We start from the raw sequence: 14916 nt of genomic DNA, 5'->3' as shown, positions 1-14916 counted from the left end.
TGTGTGTCTGTCTGTCTGTCTGCGTGTGTGTGTGTGTCTGTCTGTCTGTCTGTCTGTCTGTCTGCGTGTGTGTGTGTGTGTGTGTGTGTCTGTCTGTCTGGCGCAGTGTAGCTTGGACATGCGTGTTCACCTCCTCGTTGATGGCGGCGATGGACTCCTTGTCCTCGTCCGTGAGAACCTGGTAAACAGCGGCAACTAACACATGAATGAAGCCGCTTCAACGCGCACACAATGACAAACAACAACAGACGCGCACAGAAAGAGACGGAGAACACGTTGACACATCGTCACTCCCTTCATCACTCCTTTCATCACTCCCTTCAACACACGCACCACTTGGGTCATCTTTGAGTCGAAGAACTTTGCGCTGAAGGTGAGGGCGCGGTGGACAAAGTTACCCAGGTTGTTCAGCAGCTCGTTGTTGTGCTTTGCAATCAGATCCGCCCAGTCGAAGTGCGTGTCTGGCAGTGCAGAGATGGTGCAGCGATGACAGGCAAGGCAGGCGTTCGGGGATATGTGTAGGGCATGGAGGTGAATGGAGCTGTGGCAACACGAGAGCGGCGACGGAGCTCCAATCCACACACAAACGTACACACGCACACAACAAGCAGTGTTTGGCATGTGTGACCAATGCAAGGAGGGTCAGGCACAGTCATCAGCAGCGATGGGCACCTGCGGTCTCCGGTCGAATGTAGAGGAGATAGAAGCGGTAGACATCGGCCGGGATGCCGCTCTCCTGCGCATTGTTGCCAAACACGCCCACCCCACGGCTCTGGTGACAGGACATGCAATGTGGGGATGGGAGTAGGGATGAGGATGAGAAAGAAGATGAGATGCTGTGTGTGTGTGTGTGTGTGTCTGTCTGTCTGTCTGTGTTTGTGTGTGTCTGTGCGTGTGTGTCTGTGTGTCTGTGTTTGTCTGTCTGTCCGTCTGTGTGTGTGTCTGTCTATCTGGACGGACCTTTGAGAACTGGCGGTCCTCGTAGTTGAGGTACTCTGTGGCGCTGAGGTGGTTCACCTTGGTCCACGTCTCCCGCGTGCCAATCAGCGACGATGGGAAGATGATCGAGTGGAAAAGCACATTGTCCTGGTGCAACAAAGCGAGATGATGACGAGCAACCAGACGGGGGTGGATGAGCATTCATAGTGGTGTTGATGGGGATGAGGCAGCTTCCTTGTAACGGCAGCCAGGTCATACACAACAAAATCGCCACAAACAACAACAACAACAACAACAACAACAACAACAACAACAACAACAACAACAACAACAACAACAACAACAACAACAACAACAACAACAACAACAACAACAACAACAACAACAACAACAACAACAACAACAACAACAACAACAACAACAACAACAACTTAAACAACTTAAACAAAAACTTAAACAACAACAACAACTTAAACAACAACTTAAACAACAACAACAACTTAAACAACAACAACTTAAACAACAACAACAACTTAAACAACAACAACAACAACAACAACGCCACCCCCATCACATGTGCGCACCTTTGCCATGAACTGGTAAAGCTGGACGTCGTCCGGGTTGCGCCACCACTGCTGCCACTCGTCCGTGTAGTTGGCGGTGATGGAGATGTACCCAATCGTCGCGTCAAACCACACATAGAACACCTGCGCAAAGCACACACGCACGCACATTGGAGAGGGAGCAGGTGAGGCAAGGCGACATAACAATCAAAATACACTGCAACAGCCCGCATCTGCACATGCTACACACGCACACACGCACGCACACACACACACACACGCACACACGCACACATACGCACATACGCACACACGCACGCACACGCACACGCACACACACGCACACAAATCACCACACACCCGCAACTACCCCTCCTCTTCTTCCCCCCCCCCTTGGCCTTTCCACCTCTCCCCTATGTGCCGCCCAACCTTGTCTGTGAACCCTTCGAGTGGAACCGGCGTCCCCCACTTGAGGTCGCGGGTGATGGCGCGCGGCTCCAGTCCCCGGTCAAACCACGATTGCGTAATGTCCTGTGCGTTGGCCGACCACACCCCCTTTTCGACGGCCTGGGCAAAGTATGCCTGCATCTCTGGCTGCAGCTTGTCGAGGCAGAGGTAGAGGTGGGTGGATGTGCGCAGCTGTGGCGTCTTGCCGCAGTCCTTGCGGTACTTGCACCGTGGATCCTGACGGTGATAATGAGCAGGGCGGCGATGGTCGTCATGATGACAGTGGTGGTGGTGGTGGTGGTGGTGGTGGTAAGAATGGTGGTGGTGGTGGTGGTAAGAATGGTGAGAAGGGGAGGAGAGTGTCGAGGAGAGATGAGAAGATGGATAACACCAACAAAGGAGAGGTGTGCAACACAGAGAGACGATACACACACGCATGCAGTACCTTGAGCTGGTGTGCGTGGAGCGGGTGCCCGCACTCGTCGCACTGGTCACCTCGCGCGTCCGTGTATCCTGAACAGCCAAGAGAGGGGCGTAGATGTTGGTGTGAACCATACTGTGGGCCCTCCAACGCACAAAATACACACACATATGCCAACACACACACGCTCACACACAAACACACACGCGCGCAAACACACACACACACACACTTGTACACTCGCATGAAACTACAAGTGTGCGCGCAAATGACATGCAGTTGGCGTGCTGGATCACCCACTCCGTATCGTGTGCACGTGTGTGACTCACCGCAGTCGGGGCATGTTCCCTCGACGAAGCGGTCGGCAAGGAAGCTATCGCAGCTCTCGCAGTACCACTGCTCCTCATCCTGTGGTTGACAAGGCGGAGGATGGTGAGTGGGGGGAGGAGGATACATGGCACCCACGCACACAATCGTGCACTCAGAACGCATATCCATGCACACACCCACACACGCACAAAAGAGTTCACACACACGCACACACAAAACAAAAAATGCACACACCCACACACGCACAAAAGAGTTCACACACACATACTCACTCACTCACTCACTCACTCACTCACTCACTCACTCACTCACTCACTCACTCACTCACTCACTCACTCACTCACTCACTCACTCACTCACTCACTCACTCACTCACTCACACACACACACACACTCACACACACACTCACACACACACTCACACACACACTCACTCACTCACTCACGCACACGCACGCACACGCACGCACACGCACGCACACGCACGCACGCAAACGAGCACACAAGGTGGTCATGTGCGGTACCTTCTGGGTGATGAAGCCGTTCTTGTGGCACGCCCAGAAAATCTCCTGGGTGACCTCTGTCTGCTTCTCCGTGGACGTGCGGCCAAAGTAGTCAAACGAGATGTTGAACCAGTCGTACACCTCCTTGTGGATGGCTACACCAGGGTGGAGGTGGTGATGCAAACAGTGGTGGGGTTATGCGGAAAGTGGGACAGAGGCATGAGTGTTGGCATGGTGGCGATATTTGCGTTTGCAGTCGTGGCGGTGGTACGATGGTGTGGAGAGGGCGGGGTGGAATAGAAACAAAGGGAAACGAAGGGAAACGAAGGGAAACGAAGGGAAACGAAAGTGGAGCATGTGCGCTAAAACGATGAATGATGCGCATACCGTGGTACTTGTCGCAAATCTGCTTTGGCTCCAGGCCCTCGGCGATGGCCTGTGCACGTAAAGCAGCACGTAAGACGTAAAATCACGTGAGGGTGAGGTCGACGCAAAAGCAGGTGCTTGTATCGTCGTGTGCGCGCACCAAAAACATGTGCATGAACAATCAAGTGGCAGCAACCACACCTTGGTCTCCGTGGCGGTGCCGTACTCGTCCGTGCCGCAGATGAAGAGGGTGTTGTAATCGCGAAGGCGGCAGAACCTGCAAGAATGTGGTGAGACGTGCGTGGTGAGACATGAGCCAATGGTCTTGGAGGCGGCACGGTTCGCACGATGCACCCACATCCCCACTCTCACAACCACAACACCACGCAAGCACACACCTGGCGAACACGTCGGCAGAGAGGACACAGCCGATGATGTTGCCGAGATGAGGCACGTTGTTCACATACGGCAGCGCCGACTGTGTAATCAGCAAGAGGCGACCAAGACCAATCAAAGTTGAGTGAGGACAGCGAGCATCATCACACACGTGCGCAAGTTACCCCACAGACAAGGAAGGCTTTGCCGCACCTTCCACATGACACCACACACACACCACCATCACCACCAGCATACCCACCGTGATGAGGATGTTGCGCTTGCCCTTGATGGGCAGGATGGGTTGCTTTGGCGCTGACATTGTCGCGTTGAGACGATGAAGAGATGATGGAAGGAGGAGTTCAGGGGGTTGCTGTAATCAACAACAACAGCATTGGGGGGAATGACACCTGCTGCTCTAATCGTGTGCGGTGTGTGTGCGTGTGTGTGAAGAAATAGTACGTGCTTTTAAAAGGCCATGTGTCCCATTTATAGGATTGGAAACGAAGGCCCTCAACAACAAAACAAGACAGCGCAGCACAACAGCATCATGGGTGACAAGGGACAAGCCAGCAGCAAGCCGCCTCCCAACGTGGTGCACCAGAACGCCATCATGGGTATGTGTGTCTGTCTGTCTGTCTGTGTGTGTGTGTGTGTGTATGTGTGTGTGTGTGTGTGTATGTGTGTGTCCATGTGTCTGTATGTATGTATGTGTGCTTGTCCATCTGTCTGCCTGTCTGTCTGTCTGTGTTGGAGAAAGATGCTGCTTGCCGGCGCTTGGCGAGACACACACACACTCTCTCTCTCATCACCACTCTCATCCCAATCAATTCTCATCCATGCACTCTCCCTCACCCCCCTCTCCTCATTTGTGATGCGCTGCTGACAGTTGAGACCATCAAGAAGGAGCACCGTAACCAGAAACTCTTCACAAAGTATGTGATGTGATGTGTGTGTGTGTGCGTTGCAATGTTGTCATGCGTCTGCGTTTTTGATTTGCAAGGGAGACACCACATCATCAAGATACCACACACACACGCGCGCGCGCGCGCGCGCCTCACACACACACACATACACACCCGTCTCTCACTTACACGCCTCTCACACTGTGCGACTTGTAACCCTCAGCTACACAGTCAACCCACACGGGAAGCCGCTGTGCCTTGCAGATAAGCCCAACAGGACAGTGCCAGCAGAGTTCTCCGAGCAAACACAATCGTCGCTGCTCACAACCTTGCAGAAGGGCAAGCAGACGCCGAAGCAAAAATACTCCATGCCCATGACCAGCTCACAAGAATATGGTTGGGACATTGAGGACGATGTAAGTGTTGCCAGGCGGAGTGCGATGAATGGGCTTGCACATACAATACAGTCAGCTTGGTGTTTGCAGTTGCTTGTCGTTTCGTACTTGCAGGTGCAGAGATCATGTGCATGTGAGTGCGTGTATGTATTGTCTGTGTGTGTGTGAGTGTGTGCGTGTGCGTGTGCGTGTGTCTGCCTGCCTGTCTCTCTGTCTCTCTGCCTCTCTGCGTGCAGAACGTGCCCCATCCTCACTGTGCATGTGTTGTGTTGTGCCAGGACATGAAGAAGCCGCCGACGGTGCTGCACAGACCAAAGGAGACAACAGAACTCACCCGCTTCATGAGCGAATTCTGGAAGCAAAAGGTGCGTGTGTTGGGGGGGGGGTGCGTGCATGCGTGCATGCGTGTGGTGGCATTGTAAGATGAAGCAAAGGGGATGATATCTTCGCGTGTAGTTGCTGTAACGGGCGCCAACTTGTTGATGACTCAAGTTGCTCACATCCCGTATCGTGAACGCTTTGTCACCAACAGGAGCAAGCAAACCTTGGGAGTCAACAGACCCAAGAAGCGGCCAAGAAGTAACCAGCACAGTCACATCTCACCCATCATCCATCAATTATCCCTCTCCCATTTCCAACCCACGCACACACGCACACACTCATGCACACACTCATGCACACACACACACACAAACGCAACGCACAAGTATGCACGCACGCACAAGTGTCATGCAGAATGATTTCCTTGACCAAAGGGGGTTTTGCTTTATCGTTACTTGCAACCACACGACTCTAAGCTGCCTGCACCCTATCACCGTCACCACCGCCATCACCACCACCATCATCGTCGTCATCACCATTGTCGTCGTCGTTGTCATGCCTGTCACCAGCATTAATTGTGCGCGTGTGTGACCAAGTACATACATCTGATCACAGAGTCAGGAGCAGATGCTTGTGCATGTGTGCACATGTATCAGAGAGAGGAGAGGGGGGGGCGAGAGCTGGTCCGGGTCTCATGCAGTCTTATCAGCTGCACCATGATCGCCATCACCATCACCATCATCATCACCATCATCGTCATCGGCAGCATCGGCAGCCGTGCCCTGTTCTTCCTCCTCCTTTTGCTTTTTCGCTTCAACTTTCGCCATTCGCTCGGCAATCGATTCTGCGGGGAATGTGCAGTGCGGACAAGGGGAGGTGAGACGTAATGCTGATGTGTGTGTGTGTGTCTGTGTGTGTGTCTGTCTGTCTGTCTGTCTGTCTGTCTGTCTGTCTCTCTGTCTGTCTGTCTGTGTGTGTGTCTGTCTCTGCCTCTGTCTCTGTCTCTGTCTCTGCCTCTACCTCTGTCTGTGCATCTGCACACAACTCCCCCCCCCCCTGGGCGGCATCTGACCTTCGCGCTGGCGCTGCATGAGGGGCCGGTGCTTTGGATCCGCTGGCCACTGCACCTCATCCGCACATTCCGAGAACGCCTGTTGAATCGTGGTTGTTGTGGTCGTGATCGTCATGGTGGTCGTGATGGTCATGGTGGCGGTGGTGATGGTGGTAGTGGTGCAGATGATGGTTAGTGGTGGAGATGATGACAGCAATGGTGAGTCTGGACGTTGCATGACACCGCTCCCGGCACGTCCGAACAACCAAACACGGCATCATCAAGGCCGCATGCACTGCCTTTGTGCTCGTTGCACTATCACTGTACCTTGCCCTCGTATTGGCGGACACCGGTGTGCCCAAAAGCCGTCATGAAGCAGCGAAGCAGCGCATTCCTGTTGGTGCCAGTGGTGGTGTGAGCACAGAACTACTGCCATGCAGCATGGGACGTTGAATGCAACCACAATACACAATGTGACGCTGTACGCGCTAACCCATCATGGCACGCACACATGCGTACACACATACGTACACACACACACACACACCTGATTGAGTTTGTCTGCCAGAGGGAGCGCCAGTGCGTGTGTATGCGCGCGGCGTGCTGCTCGTCGTTGCCGCTCCAGTCGATGCCATCAAACTTGCAATCGTACAACACCAGCTGCAATGCACGTGGTGGTGGTGGCGGTGGTGATTGTGCCGGAATCAGGTCAGCATGCGACAAAACAAAAAAAAAACACATATACATCCACACTTACACGCACACACACACACACATACGCACACATACGCACACATACGCACGCACACACACACACACACACACACACACACACACACACACACACACACACACACACACACACACACACACACCACAACACACCACAACACACCACAACACACACACCACAACACACGCACGCACGCACAACAACCATCAAACTTCTTCCCCCCCCCCACCCAATCTCTGCCTCTTCGTGACCCATACCGGGAGCTCGCTGGCCATCACGTATTGGGGTTTGTGTGTGCACTCGTCGATGTTGAGGAGGTGTCTGACCATCCCGGGCTGCTCATCGCCGCGTCCAACCATAAACAACACCGCCATCATGCACCGAACCTGCGCACAGAGGTAGGGTGTGCGTGTGTGTGTGTGTGTGTGTGTGTGTGTGTGTGTGTGTGTGTGTGTGTGTGTGTGTATGTGTGTGTGTGTGTGAGGGGATGTAATTACTGAGTAAGACCAGAGCTATTCCACGTTACACACAGGCATGCGAAGAGTGAGTTTGGTCCTCCGCCAACCGACCTGGTGCCAGAGGAAGGCATGGCCGATGATGTTGAATTCCCACAGATCAAAGTCGCCGTCGGAGCTGAACATATTGTCGCACACACGCACGCACGTGTACACCATGAGCTGCAGAACGAGCACGGTGACCATCACCATCATCACCATCATCATCATCATCATCGTCGTCGTCATCATCACCATCATCATCATTATCGTCACCTGTGCACGGATGCGTCGCCAATCTCCGCTGGACACACGCGCGCCTCTTTGATCGTCCGCACGAAATTCGTCACGCCGCCAGCCACATCGGCCTGACGTGCAGAGTGCAGTGTGGCGTGAAATGAATGCTCTCCGTGTCAAACAGCGGTACAGTGCCTCACACGCACGCACGCACGCACGCACGCACGCACGCACACGCACGCACACACACATGCACATGCACACAAACATACACATGCACACCTTGCAGAAGTTGCGAAAGTCGTGTTCGCCGACGAGATGATCGCAGGCGGCCTGCATCGCCTGTGCACCGGGCAGCAGCAGCAGCAGCAGCAGCGGTGGTGGTAGCGGTGGCGGTGGTGTGATCGTTGTCTTGTGAGAACAAAGGGAAGTAAGGCTATACACACACACACATGCATGCACGCATGCACGCACGCGCGCAGACACACACATACACACGCACATGTGCGCAACAGACAGACGCATGAGTGGCATGAAAAGAAGCATGCATCGCACATGTCATGCGCTCACCGCCGTGTCCATGTTGGCCCGATGGAAAAAGTATTTGTAGTGGCGGGCGTTGCAGCTGAACCTGCCCGGGTAGATGGATGAGAGGAGAGATGGAACGAGGGTGCGTCGCTGTGAGATGATGGTTACCTTGGTGGCGTGCTCAACAACAGCTGAGTGATTGCCGTGGTGACGAACACAAAACCAGTCGGGAATGCTCACACACACACACACACACACACACACACACACACACACACACACACACACACACACACACAATCTGTAACATGCAACACGTGCTCTCCCCGCGACCACTCCCAATGACCAATGCCCCTCATCGTGCCACCTTGCGCTAAAGTCTGTGTCGACGGCGCCCCAGTCGACGACGCGGATTTCGGGCGGGAGGAGCCCGTTAAGGATCTTCGTGTAATCGAGCTCGTCAACCGTTGCTTGCAGGCACAACGAGAGACGATAACAGGGAGATGTTGGTTTGACGTAGGCACTCATTCTTAGCAAGCACGCGTGCTTCACACAAGCACATTCATTCCCACATGCGCACATGCATTCACACGTCCACACATGCATGCACACACTCCCACCACACCGCCTACCTTTTGCCTTCTTCTTTGCTGGCTCAACTGATGGCTTTGAGATGAAGCCGCGGCACTCGTTCAGGTTGCTCCGAACAACCAGAGACACCACCTATCACGCACCGTTAATGCAGTGATAAGGATTCGCAAGCAGAAAAGGCCAACCCTTAAGGCACCCCACAGAGGTGTCTTTCTGCACACTTGTAAAACTCGCTCGCTCACGCACGCACACGCACGTGCACATTCACACACACACGCACACACACACACACATACACACACACACACATACACACACAAAGCACACACACTCGCACACTCGCACACACGCACGTACACATTCACACGCACAAAGGTGCAGACCTGGCAGTATGCGCTGACGCCCTTGTCTGTGCGGCCGCATCTGGAGTAGTCGGCAGTCTTGATGTCCTCAACCAGCTTTGACTTCTCGAGCGCTTCAAAGAGGTGGGCCTCAATCGTGTCGGGTGCGGAGATTTGGATTGCAAGCCCATGGTACTTCTCGCCGAGGTAGGCAACTTTAAGCGCAATCTTCCTTTTGCTGTACCTGCACAGTCGGTATGTGGATGTGCGAGAGTATATACGTTTGAGTGAGTGAGTGAGTGAGTGAGTGAGTGAGTGAGTGAGTGAGTGGGTGGGTGAGTGAGAGAGACGCAAGGTTTCGTGTGTGAGTGAGTGAGTGAGTGTGAGAGAGACGCAAGGTTTCGTGTGTGTGAAAGTATCATCAGGTCACGTGAAATGCGCGTCCTCTCTTCTCCAACGCAAGAGCAATGTCTCACCTGGAAAAGTCAAATGGCTTCTGGGGTTTGGACTTCTTGCCAGACTTGCGGGCAACGTTGGCAATCGGCGGCAGCGTCAGCTTGTTACGGAGAAGCGCTTGTTCCAGATCAAGGCACCGCTTGATCAGCGCCTGCACGTGCACACACACGTGACACGTGGTACATGCCCATGATGATGAGACAAGGGCAACAACAACAACAACTTGTCACACACAAACGACGCTTCTCGACAACTCAACACGCGTGTACGCACACACACACACACACACCTCTCTTGAGACGCTCTCCAGCAGCTTCCTCGATGACATCCTGTGCGTGTGTGTCGTGTGTGTGTGTGTGTGTTTTCGCGGCTCTTCTCCTCTCTCCTGTCTCTTCTTCCGCAATGGGTGGAAATTTATGTGCATCATTCGACAAACGTCACAACTTGCAGTGTCACTGGGTGGCGACAGTGTGGTTTGGTGGTGGCGCGGGTGTGCCTGTGGTGGTGGCGCTGCTGTCGTCGTCGTCTGTCTGTGCACGCCAGAGACCATACTCCTCGCCAGGATGCACCTGCCACAGAAGAAGTGTGCCATCCTCCGAACACGACGAAAACGACTGCCCGTCGGGTGAAAACCGCACGCAATGCACCGCCCCAAAATGCTTGTTCAACTCGTCTGAATGTGATGTGAATGTGTTGTGTGTGTGTATCTGAGCGAAACGAATATGCAAGGAAGAGAAGCAGAGGCACATTGGAAAAGACAGCAAGCCCGGGATCGCACTGCGTTCCCCACACAAGCACACACACAGACACACACACACACACAAGCACACACACACACACGCACGCACGCACGCACCGCGACAAGCTCACCTTGCACCGCGCCGTCTTCAGTGCAGACATGGACAAGCTGGTCTTCTCCGCCCCACACGAGCATATCCTCGGCATGATGCGCAGCTGCTGTGTAAACGGGTGTCGGTACCTGTACTGTGTGCTCAACGCTCGTGCTGCCACGTTCGCGCGCGCGTGTGTGTGTGTGTGTGTGTGCGTGCGTGTGTGTGTGTGTGTGTGAGGTGTGAACAGCACAACAGCAAGCCTCTATCGTGTTGGTGATGTTTCGAATTAAGAGCACCCTTGTGCACTGAAACGCACCGCGCTCCATGCTCCACGCCCACATGCTCACCCTGTGATGTCGAGGCGCTTGATGCTGGAGGAGCAGCTGGCGAGAATACGCCCGCTGCAGGTGTGAAGAGGGACAGGACAATGTGCGTGCGAGAGGGTTGAGTTGAGACAACGATCAAAGGAGTAAACCAACATGGCAATACAGCAAGACAGCAATACAGATATGTCGTTCAGTCGTTTGACAGGGCAGACAATGTTGATGTTGCTGTCAACGCTTTTCGGCAAGCAGGCCTTACTCTGCTTTGCGGCACAAGTCCTTAATTGGATCCCCAATCATTGTGTTCATCTCCGCACTGTTGGTGCGGTCATATGTTCTGCAAGTCACAGTGTGGCACGAGGTCGGCAGATGGAAGAAGTGCTGTGAGCGAACTTCCAAGCTTACAGCAAAATCAAACCACCCCCACAAGTCTACACACATGCCTAACTGACCCTCGATGTTCCCACGAGCACCGCTCCAACATACACTGACAGACATACACACACACACCACATCTGAAACTCGAATTATGCTTGCTTGCTTGCTTCACCTGATGATGCCATCTTCGCCGCCGCTCAGGATGTGGTTTCCGTCAGCCGTGAACAGCACGCGGTTGATCACTTGGTCGTGTGTTGAAATAACGTGGCCTGCACCAAACGACGAGCACGCAACAAGGCAACAGTGAGTATAGGGCGGGGGCGGTGTGAGCGCGGGTGGCTGAGAGTTATGGATTGCGGCATTCATAGTGACAAGATGCAGGACCGTTACGGCCGCAACGCAAGAGCCCGCACTGCACAACCACAAAGCACAAAAACAAATATGCTCACCGTCTTGGTTTGCGCGAAGGTCAAAGAGGCGAACCTTCTTGTCTCCACATGCTGTCGCCACCAAGTTGACATCCTGCATCATGTGCATGCAAGCAAGCAACGGGAAGAAAGCGAAGAACCCGAAGAGTCAAGAGCAGTTTCAACCACCGTCGCAAAGGAAAAAAAATGCAAGACATTCAAGGCACCGACACTTCAGCACAAGGTTGCACCGAAAAAACAAACACAGCCCGATCACAGTCACAGCAGGACGGTTACCGGAGAGAGGGAGACGGCCTTGACGATGTGTGGGTGCTGCAGAGTTTGGATGACTTGACCACGCGTGGCGTCAAACAGCTTCCTGTTGCGTGTCGTGTTGTGAACAAAAAGACGTGAGATGAAGCGGCAAGCAGGATGTTAACCCTGCTTGCATGCAGTCATGGGCATGCCATTGCAGGGCATGAATGCACGCGAGGGCTGTTTGGTGGGTGGCGGGATGTGATTTGGATTTGCTTGTTGGTTCTCAGGACGCACGCAGAAAAGTCGGCGGATCCGGTCATGACGCGCTGTCCCATGACATCAATGTCAACGCCCCACACAGCGCCATCGTGGTCCTCGAAGGTGCCGATCCAATCGCCAGTCTGCCCGTTCCTCAGCATGGGCTTGCCGTCTGCCAACAACACAAGCAAAGCAGTGAACCGCCAGGGATTGTGTGGTCATGTAATGCTGTTAAGTGGGTGACAGTGACCGTGAAACGAGTCGGTGGATCTCAGGCACGGCAGACGACGACAACAAGCAAAAAAGCCCCACATGTCAACAGATTCGCGGGGTTGAGGGAAGGAGAGCAGCAGCTCCAACAATCAAGACTCGCAACCCCACACAACCCAGGGAGTTAGTTCGTTGCCTGCCTGCAAGCACACCTTTGCTGGCGGAGACGAGGAAGATGCCGTCCGGTGTCATGCCGCTGTATGCGAGCTGCAGCACGGGGCGCGTGTGGCCCACGCACGACAGCGGGATCCTTTTCGGCGGCATTGTTGTGTTGCAAGAAGGCTGGAAGAGGAGGGAGGGCTAGTGCGTGAAGAAGGAGATGGGGGAGACAAGGGGGAGAAGAAGAGGGAAACACAGGGGGGACACAGAGTCGGCGTAGCTGGCGCAGCGGAGACAAGCAAGCTGGATGGCTGGCTGACAATCAATCAATGCGGCTTGAGCGGCCCAGGGGCATGAGGAGATGGGTGAGCGAGCAAGCGAGCGAGCAAGCTGTGTGTGGCAAAATGCAACTGTCCTTCCTTCCTCTTTTTGGCTTGTAACCGTCTTTGTGGGCAATTCCAACTTTACCACTTGGCATTCCGCGGCGCGCGTTGGTAAAAACAAAAACCAGTCACCACCAGAAGACGCAAACCGCGCACACCAACCACCACAAACCACAACGAACAACAACCATGGGCACGCATGAGGAGGATCCACGGGAGCTGGCAAAGAAGCTGGTGATGCTATCAGAGTCACCGGGACGGGCCACAAGATCGTCCACACCCGACGATCAGCAACAAGGAGGAGACCGTGCAAGCGCCAGCAGCAACGAGAACAATGACACTGCAACAGCAGCAGCGGCGGCGACGACGGGAGCGACGGCGCATCACACAGCACGCAGTGGTAGAAGACGCACACCAACGAGGAAAGCAGCCACCGCACCGTCGAGCAGAGCCGATTCTGCAAAGGCGTCGCCATCACCGTCACCGCAGAACGCGAGGAAGCGTGCAAAACGCACCCCGCAGGCAACCCACCCGCAACAACCACCACCAACGACCACCGCCGCACTGTCGACGCCGACAGCTGCAGAGTACATCCAAAGCCAAATGACCAACATCCAAGATGCATCCGTGCCAGCTACACCTGCCATGTCAACAGGGGCAACAGCAGCGACGCCTTCATCGTCCTCCGCAGCGTCGACAGCAGCGTCCGTACTGGCCACACCGACGCGATCCCGGCGCAGCCGATCGTCAAAGTCTGGCCAGCAGTCGCCGTCCACACACCAGGCACGTCGTGGCAAAAGCAAAGGGGTCAAGGGCGCGCACGTGATGACCATCTTTGAGCGTGACATCAACCTCCTCGCCATTGACAAGGTAAATTGTGATCTGTGGGTGGGTGTGCTTGAGAGTGTGTTTGAGAGTTTGTGTGTTTGTGTGTGTGTTTGTATGTTCACTTGTGTTTGTGTTTGTGTTTGTGTGGGTGTATTTGTATGTTCACTTGTGTGTGCGTGTTTGTATGTGTTTGTGAGTGCCCTGCTTTGTATGGGAACTGCAACAGCAATGCCAGCTTGTTTGGCTCAATCACGTGCCTCGTGTTGGTCCTGGGACAACCGACTGCGGTTGTGTGGAACAGGACACGTCGCTGTACAGTGCATGCCGTGCATGGATGGCCGTGGACACAACCGGCGACAAGCTCCGTGCCAGGTGTGTACATGTGTGTGTACACGTGTGTGTGTGTGTGTGTGCACGTGTGTGCACGTGTGTGTATGTGTTTCAGCTTTCCTGCATGTCTCGTTTCGGAAGCCGCTTTATGTATCATCAACACACAACACACACACACATACAAACACCCCACAGCGTGAAGCAGCCGCAGACACCGGCCACGTTTTCGTTTCCCGCGCCAGATACATCTGCGCCCATCGACTACGGCCTGCACGTGCGCCCAGAGCTGCAGAAGGCCATGGCGAACGTCGACGCATGTGCGTTTTGTTGGAGGAGAGGGGCGATGTTGTTGAATGTACTGGGACGAGGGGGGGGAGGTGTACGCTTGCTGCTTGTGATTGTAACTAACTCGCTCCCTCGCTCACACACACACACACACACACACACACTCACTCACTCACTCACTCACGCACGCACGCACTCACTCACTCACACACACACACACACTCACTCACTCACTCACTCACTCACTCACTCACCCTCACTCACTCAC

The 14916-nt window shown here is 54.3% G+C and overlaps 5 protein-coding genes across 5 annotated transcripts in view; 2 read left to right on the top strand and 3 right to left on the bottom strand.

Moving 5' to 3' along the window:
- Nucleotides 1-4394, bottom strand: part of PTSG_06498 (methionyl-tRNA synthetase) — a 5439-nt gene extending 1045 nt beyond the window's left edge. Inside the window, exons 1-13 of the mRNA XM_004991822.1 lie at nt 4207-4394; nt 3968-4047; nt 3771-3846; nt 3591-3639; nt 3225-3358; nt 2700-2778; nt 2395-2462; nt 1932-2186; nt 1524-1646; nt 961-1086; nt 673-772; nt 334-461; nt 131-178 (exon numbers count right to left, since the gene is read on the bottom strand). Coding sequence (XP_004991879.1) covers nt 131-178; nt 334-461; nt 673-772; nt 961-1086; nt 1524-1646; nt 1932-2186; nt 2395-2462; nt 2700-2778; nt 3225-3358; nt 3591-3639; nt 3771-3846; nt 3968-4047; nt 4207-4266 — 1326 coding nt within the window. The 5' untranslated portion in view covers nt 4267-4394. The remainder of the gene's footprint in view (nt 1-130; nt 179-333; nt 462-672; nt 773-960; nt 1087-1523; nt 1647-1931; nt 2187-2394; nt 2463-2699; nt 2779-3224; nt 3359-3590; nt 3640-3770; nt 3847-3967; nt 4048-4206) is intronic.
- A 48-nt stretch (nt 4395-4442) lies between these two features.
- On the top strand, nt 4443-6181 carry PTSG_06497 (uncharacterized protein). The gene is made up of 5 exons (XM_004991821.1): nt 4443-4561; nt 4834-4879; nt 5073-5265; nt 5523-5609; nt 5777-6181. Exons 1-5 carry the CDS (start codon nt 4495-4497, stop codon nt 5825-5827), a joined length of 444 nt encoding a protein of 147 aa, XP_004991878.1. The 5' UTR covers nt 4443-4494; the 3' UTR covers nt 5828-6181.
- Nucleotides 5999-10397, bottom strand: PTSG_06496 (uncharacterized protein). Its single transcript, XM_004991820.1, has 14 exons — nt 10286-10397; nt 10017-10147; nt 9583-9784; nt 9241-9331; nt 8976-9078; nt 8651-8711; nt 8363-8422; nt 8120-8211; nt 7919-7982; nt 7607-7735; nt 7164-7276; nt 6944-7010; nt 6638-6716; nt 5999-6409 (listed from the first exon to the last, which is right to left on the bottom strand). The coding sequence occupies exons 1-14, from the start codon at nt 10322-10324 to the stop codon at nt 6258-6260; spliced, it is 1383 nt and encodes a 460-aa protein (XP_004991877.1). The 5' UTR covers nt 10325-10397; the 3' UTR covers nt 5999-6257.
- A 51-nt stretch (nt 10398-10448) lies between these two features.
- Nucleotides 10449-12987, bottom strand: PTSG_06495 (uncharacterized protein; the record flags this gene model as incomplete). The annotated part of the gene is made up of 9 exons (XM_004991819.1): nt 10449-10669; nt 10867-11000; nt 11177-11230; nt 11412-11489; nt 11703-11799; nt 11980-12052; nt 12235-12316; nt 12490-12625; nt 12876-12987. 9 exons carry the CDS (start codon nt 12985-12987, stop codon nt 10449-10451), a joined length of 987 nt encoding a protein of 328 aa, XP_004991876.1.
- A 349-nt stretch (nt 12988-13336) lies between these two features.
- PTSG_06494 (uncharacterized protein) overlaps nt 13337-14916 on the top strand; it is a 2804-nt gene continuing 1224 nt past the window's right edge. The window contains exons 1-3 of the mRNA XM_004991818.1: nt 13337-14075; nt 14335-14405; nt 14559-14680. Of these exons, the coding sequence (XP_004991875.1) occupies nt 13395-14075; nt 14335-14405; nt 14559-14680 (874 nt within the window). The 5' untranslated portion in view covers nt 13337-13394. The remainder of the gene's footprint in view (nt 14076-14334; nt 14406-14558; nt 14681-14916) is intronic.

Source organism: Salpingoeca rosetta, assembly GCF_000188695.1.
Source record: "Salpingoeca rosetta unplaced genomic scaffold supercont1.18, whole genome shotgun sequence".
Classification (NCBI taxonomy): Eukaryota; class Choanoflagellata; order Craspedida; family Salpingoecidae; genus Salpingoeca; species Salpingoeca rosetta.
This window is presented reverse-complemented; position numbering and strand designations above follow the sequence as displayed.